This window comes from Diadema antillarum, unplaced genomic scaffold (assembly GCF_040938485.1).
Source record: "Diadema antillarum isolate AM-2024a unplaced genomic scaffold, OU_Dant_1.0 scf00000125, whole genome shotgun sequence".
Lineage (NCBI taxonomy): Eukaryota > Metazoa > Echinodermata > Echinoidea > Diadematoida > Diadematidae > Diadema > Diadema antillarum.
The window spans coordinates 423606-445816 of NW_027271014.1; the positions used below are offsets into that span (position 1 = coordinate 423606).

Genomic DNA, 22211 nt, shown 5'->3' on the forward strand with positions numbered 1-22211 from the left:
GTGTCAGGCATCATTGAAGTCACCATTGCTGCACATGTGGATTCCGAGAGTGTGTTGTAAATGTCGTAGTAAAAGTTCATAGCGTAGCGTGATCAAAGAGCGCTTAGCGTATACCGTACACACGCTGCCCATTTCCACGGCGCACTTCCGCGTAGAATGTACGGAGAAAGCGGCACAAATCTCGGGTTGACTTGCTCAATATCCGTCGGATTGATTCCTTTTTCAGAACAGTAGGAGTCCAAAATTCGTAGGGCGTATTTGATGGCATCCTTTGTGTCCTTATTGTCTAAGATACTGTTTATATAGATCAGTCTCTGTAAAAGTAGCGAACCTGTTCATGTCAGCTTCCATGTTTAAATCTACCGCTGAAAGTCTAGTCCCACACAGATAAGTTGCTGGCATAGCCAGCGAGAATTGAGAATAACGATAATATCGAGCAAAGCATATCGCAGTTGTGGCGCAATCGCGTCGATAAGGTGCGGGATTCAGTACTCAATGATTAAAATGAGGGGGCAAAAACCGATATCAAATCGATAGCGGGATATCGTTTGCAATCGTTATATTTTGCGTGCACTATAACTTTTGTCATGCACTGCCGGCCTGTATCATAAGTATGTATGCTATTTTATATATATATATATATATATATATATATATATATACATAATATATATATACGAAGTATAAATAATGCAATATTTCGCCAATATATAGTATATATATATATATATATATCCGATGCAATGTAATATTATCCAGAATTCCTGGATACCGGTTGATTAGGATTGGGGGGGGGGGGGGGGTTGTCACAGTTATATAGGCCCAACCTTTTCTATTGAATTTCAAAAATTAGAATGGTGGAGAGTAGATCTGTATAAAGTAGAGTCTAGTCTTGAGTATTTTAGACACTTTCAATTTGATCTCAAGTCGGTTTTCTCCATTTTTCATTCATAAGTTATGTGGAAAGTGTGCATAAAAAAATCCCGCAGAAGCTTTAAAATCAATATGTTGTACCTTTGATACTGTTAAATCTCGAATACAATGTCATACAGTATGAGAACAGTACACTAAGTTTGAGCTTCACACAGTTAGATACCCTTTGGTTTCACCAGCAAAAAATAAAATAGATAAAAAGAAGACTCACTGCACCTCATCGGTGAGCTCCCACGTGGAGACTTAATGAGCTCCTTTGTGGAGACAATATGGGCTCCCTCGTGGAGACTTGGTTCATACATATATATATTTAATAATGTTTATATTTTTCTAAGATTTATAATGTCTGTTTTATGTTAAGTGCTGTCTGGGGCAAATTATTTGTATAGGGCCCCATTTTTCTCTCTCTCTTCTTTCTTTCTATAAAAAAACAACAACACCTCATCGGACGCCATTATTACTGAAAAAAAAAATTATTTCTTTCATTGTCTTTTGATTTGTTAGGAACTATCCATAGTTTATATCATAAGTAATTCAAAGCTGAGAATGGTATAAGAACCATGAGTTCCACACTAGGAAAAAAATGCCCACGAGTCCTACACTAGGCAAAAAAGGCCCATGAGTTCGACATTAGACAAAAAGGCCCACAAGACCGACATTTCATCACCGGGCTCAATGTGTCGACTTCGAGGGACTTATTTTGCTAGTCTCGATCTGTTGGACCTTGTTTGCCTAGTGTTCGACTCATGTGCCTTCTTTGCCTTGGGTCGAGCTTGGTTTTGGATTAAACTAGGCCTATACGTAATTTTAGAATGCCTCCCAACCCTGCGCTATTTTTTTTTTCACTCTTACTTTGTAGATTGGTATTAGTGAGAGATTTTGTTGGATATATATTCCTAATCATTCTTCTTTTCAGGAGATGTCGACGGTAATAGCGGTGGCGGTGGCGATACTGCATGTGAAAGCGAGACAACCTACGACGGCCCATACCTCGGTAGAAAGTACATCGAGATCTTCTACGTTGCAGACAGCTTGGTTTACCAGGAATTTGGAGACGATACAGAAAGCTATGCAATGACCATCCTAAACATCGTAAGATGAAATTATGTAGTATCATGTGTAATTGCATACTCTCTATATAACAATATATGACCTCGGATAACCGTTGACTTTATTGATTAAGAGTTAATTTCAACAAATTTATCTACAAAGGTTTCATTAAGAAAGGGCCTTATTAGAAAAAAAAGTGTTTCATGAAGCTATTCTCATAATGGAATATCATGCAAATTTCGTTAGGCACAAAATCATGCGATGGTCTCTCATATCTCCAAACTAATTGTGCAAATCCTTACTGAATTGGAATTGAAAGATTTGCAATTACCATTATGATTATAAAATCATTGAAATAGATTTTACTTACTTATATCGGCAATAATGGAGCTTGAAATGTGAAAGAGACACTAAGTGCTAATTGATGACTGAAAAATACTATAGGCCCTATCGTTTTAGTAGCTCTTCTAAGTTTGCCATGAGACTTCTGACGTTCTGTTTGTTTTGCTATCAACGTCTACTTGGACCAAATCCTCATATGCTAGTTTCATTGTGTCTGTTTCTGTATAGGTATATATACATGCGTCGCACTGTCCAGAAACTGAGCAAAGATGGACACATGATAAAGGAAATTTTCATAATTCGCCTCCGATCGAACCAAACTCAAGTTTTCTCACAAACTCTGCTGTTAGATTATCCCGGAAACTATTTGCTTTGCCATGGGGATAATTGTCCATAGATGTATCAACATAGACAGTCTAATTTCCAAACTTTTGTGCGCTTCAATATTTCCACTTTCATTTGATCATCTTTGAACTTAAGTCTTTGACCATTCCATTTCATGTTTTCAGACTGCTGACATTACATGTATGAGTTAGTATTGAGCAGCGTCCATTTCTTTGTTGTCATTTTGCTCAGTAGTATGCAGTGCTTATTACTACATTTTTTTTTTCATTTCACTTCGTTTGCAGATGAGTCGCAGATTTAGCGACCCAAGCTTGGATATTGACATACGGATTTCAGTGGTGCGATTTATGATAGCCATCACAAACACTCCATCGGTAGGGTCCCCCTTGATTTGCTTTTCCGTCTCCTTCTCCCTTTCCCTTTCTCTCTCTCTCTGTCTCTGTCTATCTAGAAGTTAATGTCTCCTTAAACCTGTTCGTATTTTTCATGTCTAACATGCAAAACGTAAAATGGAAATAATGAATAAATATGAAAATGACTTGATAACAAACATGATGTTTTGATCCACAAATGGAAGACGTAACCTTCAAGTAAATCGATTTTTCCCAAAAATATCACATATTGATTAAAACTTTACACAAAGCTTAATTCCAGTTGTTATAAAAACTTTAGAATATATACACTCTCAGGAAGTCAGAAATTTGAATATGAAAGGCAAAAAGATATTGCCTACCGAAGGGACTGTACCCTACATTGCTGAAATAATTATGTGTAGGCCTAAATGTCTAAATTGTATGAAAATTCGTTCATATTTAATATTTTGCATCCTCATTTGGTATTTTGTTTGAAAAGAATTTTGAATTAAGTCATAAGGCAGGCATTGTAGATAATTATTGAACCAAGTAAGGAAAATATGAAGAAGTTTATCATATTACCTGGAGTATTTTTTCAGATCCTATGCTTTGTATTTTCGTTTGGTGTTTTGATGGAAAGTGCTGTTAAATTCAGTCATAACCCTATAACATAGTGGACTCTTATCAAACCAAGTAATACAAGTGCCAAGAAGCTGATTATATTGGCACGAGTATTTTCTCAGAGCATGTTTATTCATTGAAATGAAACAATTAATCAGATACCAATGTATGGTTAATCTTAAAGCCCAATCAGTCACTCATGTATCAGTTTAGCGCATCCATCTATTCTGCTTGAAACAATATGAACTGAAAAAGAGGTTGGAAGTAGCGTAATGTGATTGATTTGATACATAGAAGGTGACTATTCATGAAGCAACGGTTTCTTAAGAAACCTAATCGCACAGCATGTGACACACGTTTCCGCCTATGTCTCAACAGTTTCACTTAAGGTTTTTTTTATCTTTTTTGGCATCTTCGTAAAATAGAAAAAAAAAGTCATCAACCACGAATTGCTGATATGGCAGTATTTCTCACTGGTGTCATCCTCCTGGAGATGTATTTTATATTATTACTATAGTGGAGCAGATATGTGAAAAAGATGCTCACATCCTGGGGAAAGTATGAAATTTTGCACATAGGGGTATTTGGGGGCACTTATTTCAAAAACTGCCAGATCCAAGAGATCTGTCCACTGGGTCGGCCGCCATTTTGAATTCCAATATGGGCGCCGTCAAAGATCCCTTTCTTCAGTTCTGAATGACATAGGCCATTGGAATTTGATACATAAAAGCATGGTAATGTGATAACTTTGATAAAAGATTAATTTGACATGTGTGACAAGCTGCACGACAGCCAGTTTGAATTTTCCTATATGGTTGCCATGTTGGAGTGGTAAAAATCTCTATCTCGGGTTTGTAATTAAGGCTACCTGATTGAGCGCGCGTTTGTAACTGATTGAGTGCGCGCTGCTATTTGTACATTGTGACGTCAGCAAGAGTTCATTATGTTTTATTTTTGCTGCTCTTTTTTGCATGCCCGCAAATGTTAGTCGTGCTGTTTGTCTTGGCAGCCATATCAAGATCAAAAATGGCGAGCATAGCGTTTGTCACACAAGTCATATTATTCTATTTTTTAACCCAGCATGTTAAAATACCTGTTTGAACCAAATTTCAGCGTCGCTCGTCAAGTAGAGCTCGAGACAAGATTTAAAACATTTCGTCGAGGCGGCCAAATTGGAATTCGAAGAAGAAGAAAAAAAAAAAGAAAAAAGAAAGGAACCCGGAAGGGGGGAGGGAGAATGGTGGGGGGGGGGGGGGCAGAAAACCAAATCACACAAGATAAAAACAAAACATGATGATGACGCGGACAAAATGACAAAATGACATGTTCTGTGAGCTGAAATACAAAAATTTTCGGCTCGCTCGCTGCGCTCGCTCGCTAAAATTTATATAAAAAAGAAGGTAAGAACAAAACGTGATGATGACAAAATGACAGTGTCTATTGTGTTCACACATGTCATTTTATATTTAGCAGGCAAAATGTTTCACGGAGCAGCGGCTGCAATTTCGTTCTGAAGCGATCGCCAATTGGATCAAAAGAAGGCGCCAACGGTTACGAACATACGGGGGGGGGGGGGGGGCGCAAAAAAACCCGAATCAAACAAGATAACAACAAAACGTAATGATGACGCGGAAATATACAAATTTCGGCTCACTCGCTCGCACTAATTTAGAGTATTTTTTCAAGTCCTCATTTTGTTGGTATAAATCGTTATCTATAAGGCCGTCACTATATCTTGATTAGAATTGTAAGATTTAATAAGCAAAAAATGACAAGAGTTTCATGATTTGTAAGCTGAAATACAAATATTTTCGGCTCGCTCGCTGCGCTCGCTCGCCAAAATTTGTATAAAAAAAGAGAAGAAGATAAGAACAAAACGTGACGATGACGCGGACAAAATGATAATGTCTATTGTGTTCACTCATGTCATTTTATATTTAGCAGGAAAAATGTTACACGGAGCAGCGACTGCAATTTCATTCGTTCTGAAGCGATCGCCGGTTGGATCAAAAGAGGACGCCAACGGTTTCGAACATACGGGGGAGGGGGGCGCAAAAAAAAAAATAAAAAAAGATAAGAAAAAAACCGTAATGACGCAGAAATATACAAATTTCGGCTCACTCGCTCGTACTAATTTAGAGTATTTTTTCAAGTCCTCAGTTTGTTGGTATAAATCGTTATCTATAAGGTCGTCACTATAATTGTGAGATTTAATAAGCAAAAAATGACAAGAATTCCATGTTTTGTAAGCTGAAATACAACAATTTTCGGCTCGCTCGCTGCGCTCGCTCGCCAAAATTTATATAAAAAAAGATAAGAACAATACGTGATGATGACGAGGACATAATGTATATACAAATTTCAGCTCACTCGCGCGCACTAATTTAGAGTTTTTTAAAGTCCTCAGTTTTTTTGGTATATATCGTTATCTATAAGGTCGTCACTATAATTGTGAGATTTAATAAGCAAAAAATGACAAGAATTCCATGTTTTGTAAGCTGAAATACAACAATTTTCGGCTCGCTCGCTGCGCTCGCTCGCCAAAATTTATATAAAAAAAGATAAGAACAATACGTGATGATGACGAGGACATAATGTATATACAAATGTCAGCTCACTCGCGCGCACTAATTTAGAGTTTTTTTAAGTCCTCAGTTTTTTGGTATATATCGTTATCTATAAGGCAATGGCAGCCATTCGATGTCTGTCAGACACTTCAAATTAATCTATCCTCAAATTCAACGTGTCAAAACGCTCATGTGTACAAAATTTTAGTGCCACAGGTCATTTGGAACTGAAGATAAGGATCTTTAGATATGTATTCAAAGTGGCGGCCGATCCCGTGGTCAGATCTCTTGGATCCGGCTTTTTTTTTTTTTAAATCAGCGCCTCAAAATACCCCTCTATGCAAAATTTCACACTTTTTGCCGCATCTGAGCATCTCGACCAATTTTTGCTACATATCTGCCCCACTACTATGATTTATTCATCTTTGTTCTTCATTACCATGATTACTTTGTGATTATGACCAAATTATTCAACAGTTAGAATCTTTATTGATAAAAGTTCGTCGCGTTCCGCATTTCTTAATGCAGGCGCCTTGCCGGGACGAAAGCACAGTTTCCTTCACGGTTACACCAGATGCGGACAGCACCCTGGATGACTTTTGCGAGTGGCAGGCTCAACTCAGCTATAATGACGACGACAATCAGGACGACTGGGACTTGGCTATCCTCTTTAGCGGGTAGGTGTGCTTTCTGGGTATTAAGAGGAGTCACTGAATTGAAGTGAAGTATGATGAGCGCAACAAGGTGACTAAGGAAGTAATGCATGCTGGAAAGCAAATCACATGCCACCGGTGCATGGCTTTAAGTCTCCTCCGAAGGACTAGGTAATAAGGATAAAGTGCCTCGCCTAGAAAAGCGCAACCACTGTATGCTTTCAAGGGACTTAAAACCAGAGACCTGAAGATTAAAGGGATGGATATAGTTGGGTTGATATGGGGATTCAAATTTTAACCTTCTGCGAGATGACTTCTTATGACTTCTTACGAAATGTTGAATAGCATACAATTCTATGAGGAATTCAAATTTTATTTGATGAAAATCAGTTTTGAAATGGCCGGGATATCCTAAAACAAAATAAGAAAAACAAAAAGTAAAAGGTGGCTCCCACCTTGTATCAGGACTTCTTCGTTTTGGAAATCTCAACCATTTCATAACCAATTTTCATTAAATAAACTTTGAATTCCTCTTCACATTGTATGCTTTCATAATTATTTCATAAAAGATTTCTCATTACCTCACAAAAAATGGAAAGCTGAATCTCTATCTCAACCAAAACTATAATCAAAATTATCCCTCATAAAGCCCTCGGTCTTATCTACGGAGCCACGATACATCCACTTTCACAAAATTGTATAGATTTTTGAATACTATACTTGTTACTATATACTTGTAAGGTATTGAATAACTTTAAATTTCAGAAAATACTATGTCTAATCACAAACAAAAACATTAAACAATTTGTTCAGAGATGAATGCTGTAATTCTATCAATTCTATGAAAAAAAATCATTGTATTTATTGAGAAAAGACTAAACTGTTCCATAAGTTCTCAGAACAAATAAATATTGGAACTTACATATAATTTCTCAAGAAAACTGTCAAATTTTGCAAGGTAGTGACGCATTTAATTTACTCTGTCTTGTGATTTCAACATTAGTTTCTCTCCATCTCCGTGTTGTGAATAACGCAACGTATACTAAAGTAAGATTTTGAGTGCCTGCAAAATTTTCCTATCTTGTACAAAATTTATTTATGTTATATTCAAATTTTCAGCACAAGAGCTACAATAAGGCCAAACGTGAAAATACAAACACAAATTTTCCATTCTCATCCGTTCTATACACAAAAAGATATAAAGCAATTATTTACTTCATCAAGGTTTTCATGTTTCATTGTTCTGTACCGATAAAATCGCATTAAAATCTTCAAATTAAGGTACTTGGTGAATATTTAAAATTAAGGAATTGCCAGTGATTTCTGACTTTATTTTGTTTACGAACGGTGTTGGTTTGTATTCAATCATAATAAACACATTTTATGCCAAAGAAAAACCAACAACCCTAGATTTATATGAGTGCGTTATTATTGCGTATCTATATGTTTGCCTGTGATCGACTTTTTTATACACGATCGATTGCTTTCATTATGTGGCATAAGGGTATCATGGTAATGCATATCTGTAAGTGTGTATCTGCAATTATCATTATTATCGTTATCTGTTTCTTCAGGGAAGATCTCCATTCATCAAATCAGTATAACCTCCTTGGACTGTCGTACGTAGGGGCAGTGTGCAGTCTGAATAGCAAGTGTCAAATCACTGAGAACTGCGGACTGAGTGCTGGGTTTGTGATGTCGCACGAAAGTGGTCATAGGTGAGTCCAACATGTATCGCGTAAGACAAGAACTGTGATTGTCTGTGTTTTATACATATGACACACACACATGCGCACACTCGCACACTAACACACACATAATGGTTACCAAATGGGTGGTAGTGAGTGGTCCGCGCATTAATGTACATATTTACATATAAACTCATAATTACGGTATACATTCAACTTGTTCGTGTGCATTTTTTAATAATATAGTTGGGAAAGGGGCTCACCATCGATACAGCGTTGTCAAGGCAAGAATAGTGTGGGTTCACATCTCTTGGAGTTAAAAGTAGCTCAACATTAGTCGCCATCATCTAAAAGAAAGGAATAAATAGGATTTTATGAATGAACAACACTTCCGTGATCAGTGATCGCGTGATTGAAACCTGACTGCTCATTATCCGCTAATCATCTTTGTTGATACAATTTAATGTTTCTACTATATTTGCTGGTCAAATTTGAGATACTAAGAACAAAAATTTCAAGAAAAATCCAACTGTAATTATGATTCACAATGATTGTAATTGCTCTTGATGACAAAATAAAACAAAACAAATGAAGTCACTTTGTACTGTAGTATATTTTGGAGAAAAACCGGTGTCAAAATTCCTAAGCCAAGCTGTGGAGTGGGCAATGCCGTCCCATACTGTAGGGCTGTCAAAGAAAAACGTACAATCATCGCAATTAGAAGAAAATAATAGCGAAATAAGATTTTACTCAAAATATATACAAGATCTCACTGAGAACGCATGTCTTGGAACTACGATTTGAATACGCTGTAACATCAGTTTGGCGCACATCATTACAATTCCGAACAGATTTACAGTCTTTATAATAAACAATCTAGCTTTCTATTGCTGGTAGGGCAATATGTTTAGACCGCAATTCCTAAAAAAAAAAAAAAAAAAAAAAAAAAAAAAAAACACACTTTTTTATACGGAAAGAAAATAGAATAATAGTTCTGAAAATATGGCATTGTTGTTTTTGTTTTCATTTTTTTTTTGGTAAGAAATGGCGTAGCCATTCCACAACAGGGTGCTGATGCCAGCATGGTTTTTGTGATCCCCCTCCCCCTCCAGACAAGTGTGGTTCTGCCATTGTACGTACTTCTGGTTTTCAGATCGTGAAACTAACCATGCAAGGTTTGCCCAAACAACACATCAGACAGTGAGACGGGGACACTAATGCTGCGTTGACACCATGTTCCCGGCGTCCACGGCAGCTCCATTTACCCGAAACGTAGTGCGCCGTGGGTAGATGACACATACTTCTCCTGTTTTTCTCTCTTCGCATTGTAGTCCTGTTCGTTCCAGTCCTCGCCCTGGTGAACATAATATAGCTATCAGACGCTGTCCTCACGGCGTCTGGTAAGTCTAGACTATCAATAACAAAACAAGGTTTTGTTACGGCCTATTATGTGCCGTCGTGTTTTGATAGTTGTTGCATTCACCCTGGTTTATCACGGCGTCCACGGCATCCACGGCATCCACGGTAATCACGGCCTGTCACGTTTGCCTATCCCATCTCACTGCGTTGTCTCATAAAGTCCTGTTTAAACAGACCTAATGCTGCGTTAACACCATGTTTCTGGCGGCCACGGCAGTCACGTTTCAGGCCACCGTGAATTAAACGGGATGGGCAAACGGGACAGGCCGTGATTGTCATGGATGCCGTGTGAGATTTTTAAACTGTCAAAAAAAAAAATGCCACGGCAGTCCCGCTTTTGATAAGTACCTTGTAGGCCGTAATAAAACGGAGTGAACGCATTAAAATGTGACAGCACGTAATAGACCGTATCAAAACTTGGAGGCAATCCGGAATTTAATCGGACGCCGTAAGAACAGCATCTGATAGTTACATGTTCACCGGAGCGAGGGCCGAAACGAACAGGACTAGAATACGGAGGAAAACAAAAACAAAAACAAAAACAGGAGAATATCTCGTCTACCCGCGGCGCACTAGGTTTGGGGCAAGCGGGGCTGCCCTGGCCGCCGGAAAAAAAAAATGGTGTAAATGCAGCACAGTACCCAGACATGTTCAGGACAGCGTCCGGAGAACAAATTTCTCGCCTCAGGGCAAAATAAACGTAGGAGAGATCGAGGGGTACCATTCTTAACAGACACAAACCTATGTCTGCAATGTTGCACATGCGTGATGAGTGTATCAAAGGAATTTTACCGCGGGGGAGTTCTTATAGAAGAGCTACCCTGGCGCGGTTGCGGTAACTATAGTGCTTATGGAAGGATCTGTTAAGACGGGGCTTATGATTGCAACGATTTCCTATTTCTCTTCAAAACACACACTTAAAGGGATAGTACAGTTTTGGTGGAGATGAGAATTGGGTTTTTAACTTTTTGCGAGATACCAAGAAAACACTTATGATATAGTACAGAACATACCATTTTAAGAGGAATTCAAAGTTTATTTGACGAAGATCGGGTTTGGAATGACTGAAACATGAAAAAACAAAGTAAAACAAAGCGATCGTAATAAAGTGTGGGTCCCACACTTTATTAGAATCGCTCTTTTTTGATATATCAGCCATTTCAAAACCAATTTTCATCAAATCAACGTTGAATTCCTCATAGAATTACATGTTCTTTCACATTTTATAACAGGTTTCTCATTATCTCACCTAATGTTAGAAACCTGAAATTAGGTCTCAACCATAACTGTACAATCCCTTTAAAACATTATGCATGTACTTGTACATGAAAACATGGGAAGAGGCAGTATAGTCCCGAGAATGTATGCACTCACATCACAATCCGTCATACACGTACACACACACACACACACACACACACACCCTTCCTCTCTTTCCCTTCATCCCCCTGTCTGTCTGTCTGTCTGTACAAAATTTGTATCTGTCTCTCTCTCCCTTCAATTCGTGCAGTGATCCGCGACATGTTACTTACCTTTGTGAAGACACGACGACCTATGAATTTGTGCCTGTAAAATGTGCTCTTCTAACGTCGCAGGCAAGGATCAGTACAGTACAGTACCCCATGCATGTTCTAATTGATATGAAGGAATAGTACAGTTTCGGTTGAGATGGGGTTCAAGTTTCCAACGTATTTATGACATAAGAAAGAGCATAATGTATTCTAAGAGGAATTCAAAGTTCATTAATGAAAATTGGTGTTAAAATGGCCGAGATATCCAAAATAAAGCTAACCTAATAAAAAAGTGGGACAGTAAAAGGTAGGTCCCACCTTGTATTAGGATCGCTTTGTTTTTCTTTCATTCTGCCATTTCACAACCGGTTTTCACCAAAAGCCTCGAATTCCTCGTATAGAATTGAATGCTCTTTAACATTTCATATGAGTGACTGCTGCCTAGGTATCTTGCAAAAGTTAAAAGCTGAATCGTCACCTCGGCCAATACCACACCATCCCTTTGAGTGTCTGCGTAGCTCTGGATGAGTTCGTCGCGATTTTGACTGCTGAGGTCGTTTTATCTTAATGACAGCTTGGGCTTATGGCACGACGGCACCTACGGCTGCGCAGAAGGCGTCAACATAATGTCGGCATCGCTCGCCAGAGATAGCGAATCATTTCAATGGTCCTCGTGCAGCTCCAACCATATGAAGATATTCATCAAGTACGTCGTTTTGGTTTTTCCCAAGAATATTAGTGGCAATGCAGGAAGCCACATGAATAGAGTATGTGGGTCTGCAAAAGGGCAAGATACTTGATACCGCAAGCAAGCACGCACATTCAATGAAGCTACCCAAAACGTCGTCAATTTGTACAAATATTCTCATTTTACTGCACCTAAAAGGATCATGACAATGCTAACTACATTAAATTTAGAAGGGCCTAGATGATACGTGGATGGAGTTATCCTAAGCCCTTTAGCAACCGAAGATTTCGCATGTAATAATCTATTGTTCTGTGGAAGGTACAGCAATATCACTCTCTTTTCGACAACTTTCTAAATTATGCAAAATGGATCACGCATGTTTATTTTTCCCTATTATAAGTTATGTTTATTTGAAAGCCCATCAAGACGTTGCAAAGAGACTTGTGTGTCACAGAGATAGTTATGATATACTTTTGTGGACCTTTCACCTCTTTCAAGTTACGTAATCTTATATTCTATTTAAAAACATTACAAATAATAAAGCATAAAACTAAAAAAAAAAAGCGGACGGGCAGTTTTGGGCTGTTTAGGGAGTAATCTGACGTGTGGTTTCGGACGGTTCAGTTACTAATTGGTAAAAGAAAAAGAATGTATTCGTAACTGGAAGTTCATGAGGTTTAAAGTTGTCACATAATATGCGTGTTATCTTTCCCAACATCTGATCAGTTTAACTAGCATTTCTGTAGCCGGTCTTTAGTACATGGCAAATACTATCTTCGAGGACATACCATGTCAAGACATCAATGACTTTGAGATTTCCACCACTTTCCTCTTATCATGGAAGGCATGTTTTGTGCTTCTTTTTTTTCTTCCGTTACCTTAGATTTTCCACAATATTTGTATCGACAGAAGCATGTAGGACTCTATGCTTTTGTTTTGTTTTTGTCTTTCTTAACTGGGAGTATTGTGAAACATTGTCACTATTAAAGGTCGTACAAAAGGGAATGTTCTGTATCTCAATGTCTTGTCATATCGTCATATCTACCATGGTACGAATCGACTTCGGTTCTGTCTGCGATAAAATCAATAAACTTCGGTACTTTATTTAACCCCTCCACTTTCTAGCACTCAGACATGTTTGGATGACGTACCCGGAAGCAATCTATCCAGCATTGTTGACCTTTCGGGTTACACCTATGACGCAGACGAACAGTGTCAAATAGCTACAGGAGATGAAACTGCTTACAGCAGCACTCTCTTTGTAAGTATTTTCAATTCAATTCAAATTCAATTCAAATCTTGAATTTATCTTGCTCGCAAACCTTACTTCTTGGAAGAATCATTGTGGGAGAGGTTCCCTTTCTACAGGAAAACATTTTTTTATGGTACACGATTTACAAACAGCAATACAGATAAATGCGAATTGAAAGTATGATATAACAAAGATAAGTTTATACGCACAATATACAAAACGGATAATTCGAAGAAAGTGTAGGATGGGTGGGGGCGTGGTGAGGAATCAGATCCTAATGTGATAGCTAAATATCCGCAATAACAATAGAATGGACTGGTACTTATGGAAATAAGTACAAAGCCTGACTGAACATGAAAAAAAAAACTCTACTGGTAGAAGCCATGCAGTGCATATGCACTGTATTCACTAAGTACTGTTCAACGCATTGCGGGACTTCCTTCACAAGGGACGATGCAATGCAAATAGATGTTGTATTGATTCATATTACCCTGATCATCACTATGTGGACAAAAGAACATAATATTCAGAATGCGTGGATAGGTCTACAAAAGAAAGGAGAAACTCAATATTCTGTCAATGAGATCATTTTTGCCAACAATGGCTTAAGTACTGATAGAATTAACAAAATGCAAATAATTGCATGTTTCCCTGCAATGTCTTTTGAGTTGAGTTGAGTTGAGTTTATTACGAACATACATGTGAATATGATAACATGATAACATGAAATTACATATTGTGAGATACAATAACATGCAAATCTTTTACGAGAATGACATACAAGGTTTTACAGCTATGCAAGCATATATTTTACATACTTATACTTATCTTACATAAAAATACATGTGGCATAATTGATTTAGTTTCATTGTGATACATTTATCACTGAAAAGGCAAAGAGAATGAATAAGTATGTAATATATACATGTATGCATAGACAAAGGTTCTGAAAAAAAACACAACTAGAAAACAGAAGATAGTGTTGTTAAAGGGGGAACCAAAAGTTAGCACAAGTGCTAGTCGAGAATGGTTCTCCCATTATAGCTACATGTATTTAAAGATGCTTATTGCAAGGTCTACCCTTCTTATCTAAAGTAACTGTACTATAAAAGTACATTAAACTAAACATCTAAATTTTCTTTTAATCACTAAACTTCATTCAACAAGTGATTTTTTTTTTTTAGGTTTCCTCGAAATGAAGATCTTGTTCTTTCCACTTGAATATTTCTGGGCAAACTATTCCAGAACTTTGACCCGACAAAAGATATAGAAAATGTACCATGTGTCGTTTTACATTTCGGGAGTCTAAGCATGGAATTATCTTTGCCTCTATATAGTCCTGTATGCGTTGCTCATAATATTGCGTTACAGAATGTGGTAAATGTGCCTTGTGAGGATCATTATACAAAGGTTGACACTGCAAGCTCATGCAGGTGAAAAACATCTAATACTCCTAGACTGGTGAATAATGGCCTAGAACTTGTTCTTAAGGGGGAAAATGTAATTGCTCTCACGGCCATTTTTTTTTTTTTGGTGCTAAAAATATACAATTTAAGTGGTTTCTGTAGGTACTTCCCCATACTTTAATTCCATAAAGTATATGTGATTGTAAAAGGAATTTATATAAAAGCATAAAAACATGTCTTGGAACAAAGTATCTTGACTTAAAAACTATTTTTGCGCCCAATTTTGCGCCTAATGCATTTGTTGATACATTGAATTTGATCCTTCCACATCAAGGTCTCATCAATTTGGATTCCTACAAAAGATGCTACATGTACTCTTTCTATAACCGTTTCAGAGACTGTTAACACACCTTTAATTGCAATTGGTTGTCTTGGTCCTTTAATAATCATATGATTTGTTTTCTTCAAGTTAATAGTTAATTTGTTCACAATACACCATTTCTGCATCTCAATCAGTTTTCCATTCACGTCATTCATATCAAGTTCTTTTGTACCTTTCGGAAATATATGAAAATGTTTGAATCGTCAGCGAATAGTCTGAACTGAAAATAGTTCGATGAGCTAGGTAAATCATTGATGTATAACAGGAACAGTGTAGGTCTCAGCACTGAACCTTGTGGTACTCCACATGTGATCGTTCTACTACTGGATATTTCATCCTTGAAGCACAATACCTGCGATCGGTTTGAGAAGTAATTTTGGAGCCACTGCAACACAATGCCTCTTATGCCATAATATTCTAATTTCGCTGAAAGGATGCGATGATTGATTGTGTCAAACGCCTTTTTGAAATCTATAGATATACCAAGGGTTATTTCACCTTTATCATTTGAGTGTATTAATGTATTAACCAAATCAATTAATGATAATTTTGTACTGTATTTCTTACAAAATCCATACTGGTGTCTGTACAAAATTATAGTGGACTCTAAAAAGTCCATTAGACGACCATTGACTAATTTCTCGAAAACTTTTGCAATTACTGGCAGAACTGAAATAAGTTTGTAATTACCTGGGTCATCTTTCGAACCTTTCTTGGACAAAGGCGTCACTTTTGCAATCTTAAGTGCATCTGGGAACTGGCCCATTTCTAATGACAAATTAAAGATATAAGTCAATGGGGAAAGAGTATATGGTGCTGTGTCCTTGATCAATCTTATTGACAAGTTATCATATCCATGAGACTTTGTAGCATCAGGAGCATATACAATATCCATAATTTCTTCTTCTCTTATAAGTTTCCGAGCCAAAGACTTTGTATTTCTGGCATCCAAATAATCCTGAAAACAACTATTGGGAGGCCCATTTGGTGTCCGTTCTGCCAAATTTGACCCAACAGTGACAAAGTAGTTATTGAGTTCTTCGGCTATTTCATTTTCAGAAGATACGATTTTATATCCAAATGCTTATTCTTACCCTTTCTACCAATTAAGTCATTAATGGTATCTCAGGTCTTTGTCATATCACTTTTGTTAAGATTAAAAGAATTGCAATAGTACAATCTCTTTGCATTTTTAATAACTGTTACCAAAGTGTTTCGATACCGTTTATACTTGTTTCCGTATTCGTCACTAAAATTTGATGACCTGTAGTTTTTGTATAAGGTGTGCTTTTTCTTGATAGATTTAAGAATCGCTGATGAGATCCAAGGTTTCTTAGGGCTGTTCTTTTTCTGGGATACATTATATTCTATTGTAGTTGCATGCTTATCACATATTTTCTCAAACTTATCATGAAAAACTTTATAAGCTGTGTTTACATCTTCGTATCTAGATACATGTGCCCATCCAATTTTCCCTAGATCCTCGTGAAATGACTGGGCATTAAATAACTTGTAGGATCGGGCAAATTTCCGCACAAAAGCATTCATGATTTTATTCCCATTTTCAAAAATGACAAAAATTGGAAAATGATCTGACACATCTGTCTCAATGATATCTGAATGAATTGTATGACTATATACATTAGTATAAATATGATCAATAACAGACGAAGTAGAATCTGTCACCCTTGTGGGTGAAGAGATAATCTGTTGCACTCCTGTACTCTCTACCATACTCAGATAATCATATACCTTTTGATTATTCCTTTTTTTGTTCATCACATTTGTGACATGAAAATGCAATCATGTAAACAGTGACTTCCCGTGTAAATCACATCATTTATCCCTTTAAGAGAAGTGAATCGTCACAGGCCCTTTGCAAAAATGTTCTATTCTCTTATGTTGTTGGCTATTTTTCCCCCCTGTTTTTCTGTCTTGTCTTGGATCGGCAACTGACAGACTGACTGTGGTGAGCTGTGGTGCATGCTGCCCAACTCACCACTTTTATCAGAGTTCTATGGGACAACAGCAGAAGGAACATCGTGTGGAGAAGAAATGGTAGGCGAATCCTCCCCCCCCCCTCTCTCTCTCTCTTGCTCTCGCAACTTCCTAAAGGCGAAACCAGCACGGAGAGCCTGATTTTACAGAAGCTTTGACAAATGTAGATAATCCTCCCCATCATAAATGTTGATCATAAATTGTACGGCCAAAACTTTATAAGACATATAACCACTGTAGCCTATATCACAAAGCTTCCAGCTGCTATTGCAAACTACACAATTAAGTCATGTGAAAGAGTTAATGTGTAAAGCCAAGTGGCCCGTTGCATGAAACTTACCATTGAATTTCAATGGTAACTACCGTCAAAATTAGGCATCACAGCCAATCAGCATCAAGGACTATAAAATTAACCGCTAATTTAAAGACTTACCGCTAGAAAGGAGCGGTAAGTCCAGCGGTATTAAGGGTTTTATGCAACAGGGCCCAGGACGGGATTTCGACGTGATGTAGAGCTGACATGTTCTTACACAGAAATGAATAGATTGTAATGCTAGTCACACACGGTCGGGTACCAAAACGGATTTGATCAGGGTGAAAATGAGCCGGATTAGTCACGGAATGGAGGGTAATTTATGCTACAGTCACACACGGCCGGATTTCGAACCGGGTCTATAAGAAATTATAACCGTATCGACCCGGTTTGAGCCGTAGAGACACGTATTGACAAGTATCGAACCGCATAAAAATCCGCTTTTTAAATCCTTTTGAATCATTTTCGACCCCTATCGACCCGTGTCAAGCCGCTTCGATCCGTACCGACCCGGATGTAAACCTTGTCATCATCCGTTGCATTGGAGGCAATGCGGTATACGGCAAGGTTCCATACGGTTTTACTCAGCGGGTCGATGCGAGTCGATGCGAGTCAATGCGGTTCGAACCGGGTCAATTCGGATATCAATACGGAATTGAAACCCGTGAGAAAATTTTGATCATGACCAAAAATTTTTCACCGCCGTATCGTTTCCCCCGGAATCCATCAGGAATTGACACTGGTTACGATGCGGGTCAATCCGGGTCTCTACGGCTCTAACCGGGTCCATACGCTTTTAACTCTTTATGGACCCGGTTTGAAATCCTGCCGTGTTTGAAGTATGAATTAATAAATCATGCATTATTACCAATTTGTAAGCAATGCAGATCTTAATTAGTTTTTTTGTAACAATTTAGTTTTTATACAATGTGCAAATAACTGAATACAAACAATGCATACTTTGCAGTGGTAACAGAAAAGTAGATAAATAGATGGAAAAGACTGATCTACCAGAAAACGGAGTTTGTAAAACGTAGATCAGTCGAGAATCAAAATCCCCAAATCAGGTTTTCATCCAACTTTATCTCTTTACAGTAAGAGCATTTTACAACAAATATATTTTTGTGTACCATGCAGGTAATTTGAAATGATATATCATAGACAATAATCATTTTTAAAGCATTTTAAAGTATCTATGTAGACAGCATACAAACTTAAAATGAAATAAATATTGGGGTACAGACTTTATTCATTGAGTCATGTGCACAAAAATAATACATTGACAAATAACAACATTCCAAACAAAAACACACAATGGTTATATTAGTGTTTGGTTTGGTTTGGTTTGGTTTGGTTTATTCTGCATTTTCTTTCTCCAAATACAATAACAAATTGAAACAAAGTGATACAGAGTATGCGAAAAAAAAATAGGAGAGTATAACATACAAATCAATACAAATTCATAACAACATCAGTCTTTAATAACATATGAATTAAAGCAACATGTTAAGGCATAAATTTTGTATATGAACAAAGGAGAAATCAATAAAGGGGACCGTCATCATGAGCAGAGTTTGACGTGGATGAGGCCCTATCTTATATTTATAAATATATATTACAACACCCATAAATCTGCACATAAAACTCTCAATCTTAACGTTATATATACCAAACACATTTGCTAACATTTTGTTGTTGCTGCTGTCGTGCTTATTAGATCGAGGCTGTCAAATAACATAAAGGCATAGGGGCAAGAGACGCAGCTACATTATTATTATTATCATTATTGTTGAACGTTTGTCCCATTATTTCATATACCCTGATTTCATGATGTCTTGGTTTGATCTTCTCTCGTGTTTCTCAGTGGTGTATCGGAGGGGTGTGTGTCAGCTCAAAGCTAGACGTAGCCCCAGCGGTGGACGGCGGGTGGACTGAATACAGCAACTTTAGCGAGTGCTCACGAACCTGTGGCACTGGCGTTCGAGTCAGAATCCGCAATTGCACTAATCCTACCCCACAGTGGGGCGGGGAGCCATGCGTCGGGGACAGCCATGATTATGAACTGTGCAATCAAGAGGTACGTGCACTTATGACATGAAGCTACAAGACAATTAAGTCATTCTCTTGTAGTTCCATGCTCATAGTCTCATTTACCAGTTAAGGTTAGTCTCATATTGTAAGCATTCTTCTCCCATAATGACTCTGTCATTGCCAGTAGCCCATAACAGGTAAACATTGATACACCTAATTCAAAGAAACAACATGTGCACTAGCCTAGAAATCCATGCTGTGTATTAAAATGCATTTGCTTTATGTCCAGTAGCATTCTCCTGGAGCAAAACATTAGGTTAATAGTTTCGATATGGAAAGTGAAATATTAATGGACCATTAAAAACGATTGAAAAATGATTAGAGAAAAACCGTTAGAAGAATAATATACTCCCCCTCAAAAAAAAAAAAAACAAAAAAACATTACGCTAATCGACCATGAAATTTGGAATGGACCATTAGAAAACCCAAAGAGGAATTTAGAATACAGAAGAAAAGTAGAATTTACAAGTTTACAATGTAATTAAATGTACAATGTACAATATACAATGTATAATGTAATCAAATGTACAGTGTAAAAATTTAAAGATAGCCCTTACCTTTTGCATTCCTTCCCAAATAGCACAGAACATGATATATTCTACCAGAATGACAAGACATTTGTAAATCTATAACATTTATGTGATATTAGAAGGTTGTTAGCCGTTAAAATTCAAATAATGCACCAAACGCTCACCGTAACGTATTCTGTGTACTAGGCAAAGCTGCATACATTAATCCTCCTGTGGTTTTAATAATTATACTTATACTTCAAACAAAAGATATGCATATTAAAGCTGTCGGCTAGAAATGAAGAATTTACTAGCTTCTCTTACTTTGATGTCGATAGCAAATAACAACACACCATTTACATGAACTACACGTGCAACTAAGTGCATCACACAGGTCTGTAAAACTAGACTAACAGTTTAGATTTGTAATTTTTTCGTAGTAGGAAAAAAATATTCTAATCTTAACGGTCAATTTACTACACAAATAAAGACCCTCTTGAGTTCAAAATTTACAGGAGGTTTCCAAGTAATGTTTCCTTCAATATCTAAGTGTTCTCACCAATTTTTCAAAAATTTGCATGTAAAAGGGATTGGCTGTCTTTAATGATCTGGCAAATTTATTCCTGCAGTAAGCCTAAAAAAACATGGCTTAGAACACAACATGCATCAGAAAAATTGAAATACTTGCGAAATCCTTGATTACAAACCTCTCATAGGCCTACATGATAGTGAGTTCCATTCTTTCTAACACAATGTCACTATGCACTGAACGACATTGTCATCACGTTTAGTAAGGAAAATCTTTTCTTTCATTTCTTTTTTAAATATTGAAGTGTGAAATCGCATTCGCAAAAATTCCTGATGTCCGACACTTTTTGATAAATTTCCTGCTGCATATAAGGAAACAAAACGTGCTGCAGTCACTGTCTTTATAGAAAACCTGGAAATGCAATAAAATTCGGCACAGACATTCAAATCATTTCCAAAGGATTATACTCTTTTAGTTTCTGTTGGTCCCGTTGGTTTCTAATGGTCCAAATAGATTGTGATTAAAAAAACTGCTTTTATGGTGTGTGCCGATTTCTAATGGTCCAATAGGTTTTGATGAAAAAAAATCTGTTCTAATAGTATTTGCTGGTTCCTAATGGTCCAATAGGTTTTGGTGGAAGAACCTGTTCTGATAGTATATGCTGGTTTCTGATGGTCCAATAGGTTTTTATGGAAAAATATGCTCTAAGGGTATGTGCTGGTTTCTAATGGTCCAATAGGTTTTGGTGGAAGAATCTGTTCTAATAGTATATGCTGGTTTCTGATGGTCCAATAGGTTTTGATGGAAAACTCTCCTGTAATGGTATGTACTGGTTTCTAACGGTCCGATAGGTTTTGATGGAAAAATCTGTCCCAACAGTATGTGCAGGTTTCTAATGGTCCGATAGGTTTTGATGGAAAAATCTGTTCTAACTGTATGTGCTGGTTTCTAATGGTCCGATAGGTTTTGATGGAAAAATCTGTTCTAACTGTATGTGCTGGTTTCTAACGGTCCGATAGGTTTTGATGGAAAATCTGTTCTAACTGTATGTGCTGATTTCTAGTGGTCCAATAGGTTTTGATGGAAAAATCTGTTCTAACTGTATGTGCTGGTTTCTAGTGGTCCAATAGGTTTTGATGGAAAAATCTGTTCTAACTGTATGTGCTGGTTTCTAATGGTCCGATAGGTTTTGATGGAAAAATCTGTTCTAACTGTATGTGCTGGTTTCTAATGGTCCGATAGGTTTTGATGGAAAAATCTGTTCTAACTGTATGTGCTGGTTTCTAATGGTCCGATAGGTTTTGATGGAAAAATCTGTTCTAACTGTATGTGCTGATTTCTAGTGGTGCAATAGGTTTTGATGGAAAATCTGTTCTAACTGTATGTGCTGGTTTCTAACGGTCCGATAGGTTTTGATGGAAAAATTTGTTCTAACTGTATGTGCTGGTTTCTAATGGTCCGATAGGTTTTGATGGAAAAATCTGTTCTAACTGTATGTGCTGGTTTCTAATGGTCCGATAGGTTTTGATGGAAAAATCTGTTCTAACTGTATGTGCTGATT

The 22211-nt window shown here is 37.2% G+C and overlaps 1 protein-coding gene across 1 annotated transcript in view; it reads left to right on the top strand.

Moving 5' to 3' along the window:
• LOC139720266 (A disintegrin and metalloproteinase with thrombospondin motifs 1-like) overlaps positions 1 to 22211 on the top strand; it is a 52404-nt gene that overhangs the window by 22410 nt on the left and 7783 nt on the right. The window contains exons 5-10 of the mRNA XM_071631627.1: positions 1850 to 2025; positions 6740 to 6888; positions 8439 to 8582; positions 9665 to 9752; positions 17170 to 17268; positions 19386 to 19598. Coding sequence (XP_071487728.1) covers positions 1850 to 2025; positions 6740 to 6888; positions 8439 to 8582; positions 9665 to 9752; positions 17170 to 17268; positions 19386 to 19598 — 869 coding nt within the window. The remainder of the gene's footprint in view (positions 1 to 1849; positions 2026 to 6739; positions 6889 to 8438; positions 8583 to 9664; positions 9753 to 17169; positions 17269 to 19385; positions 19599 to 22211) is intronic.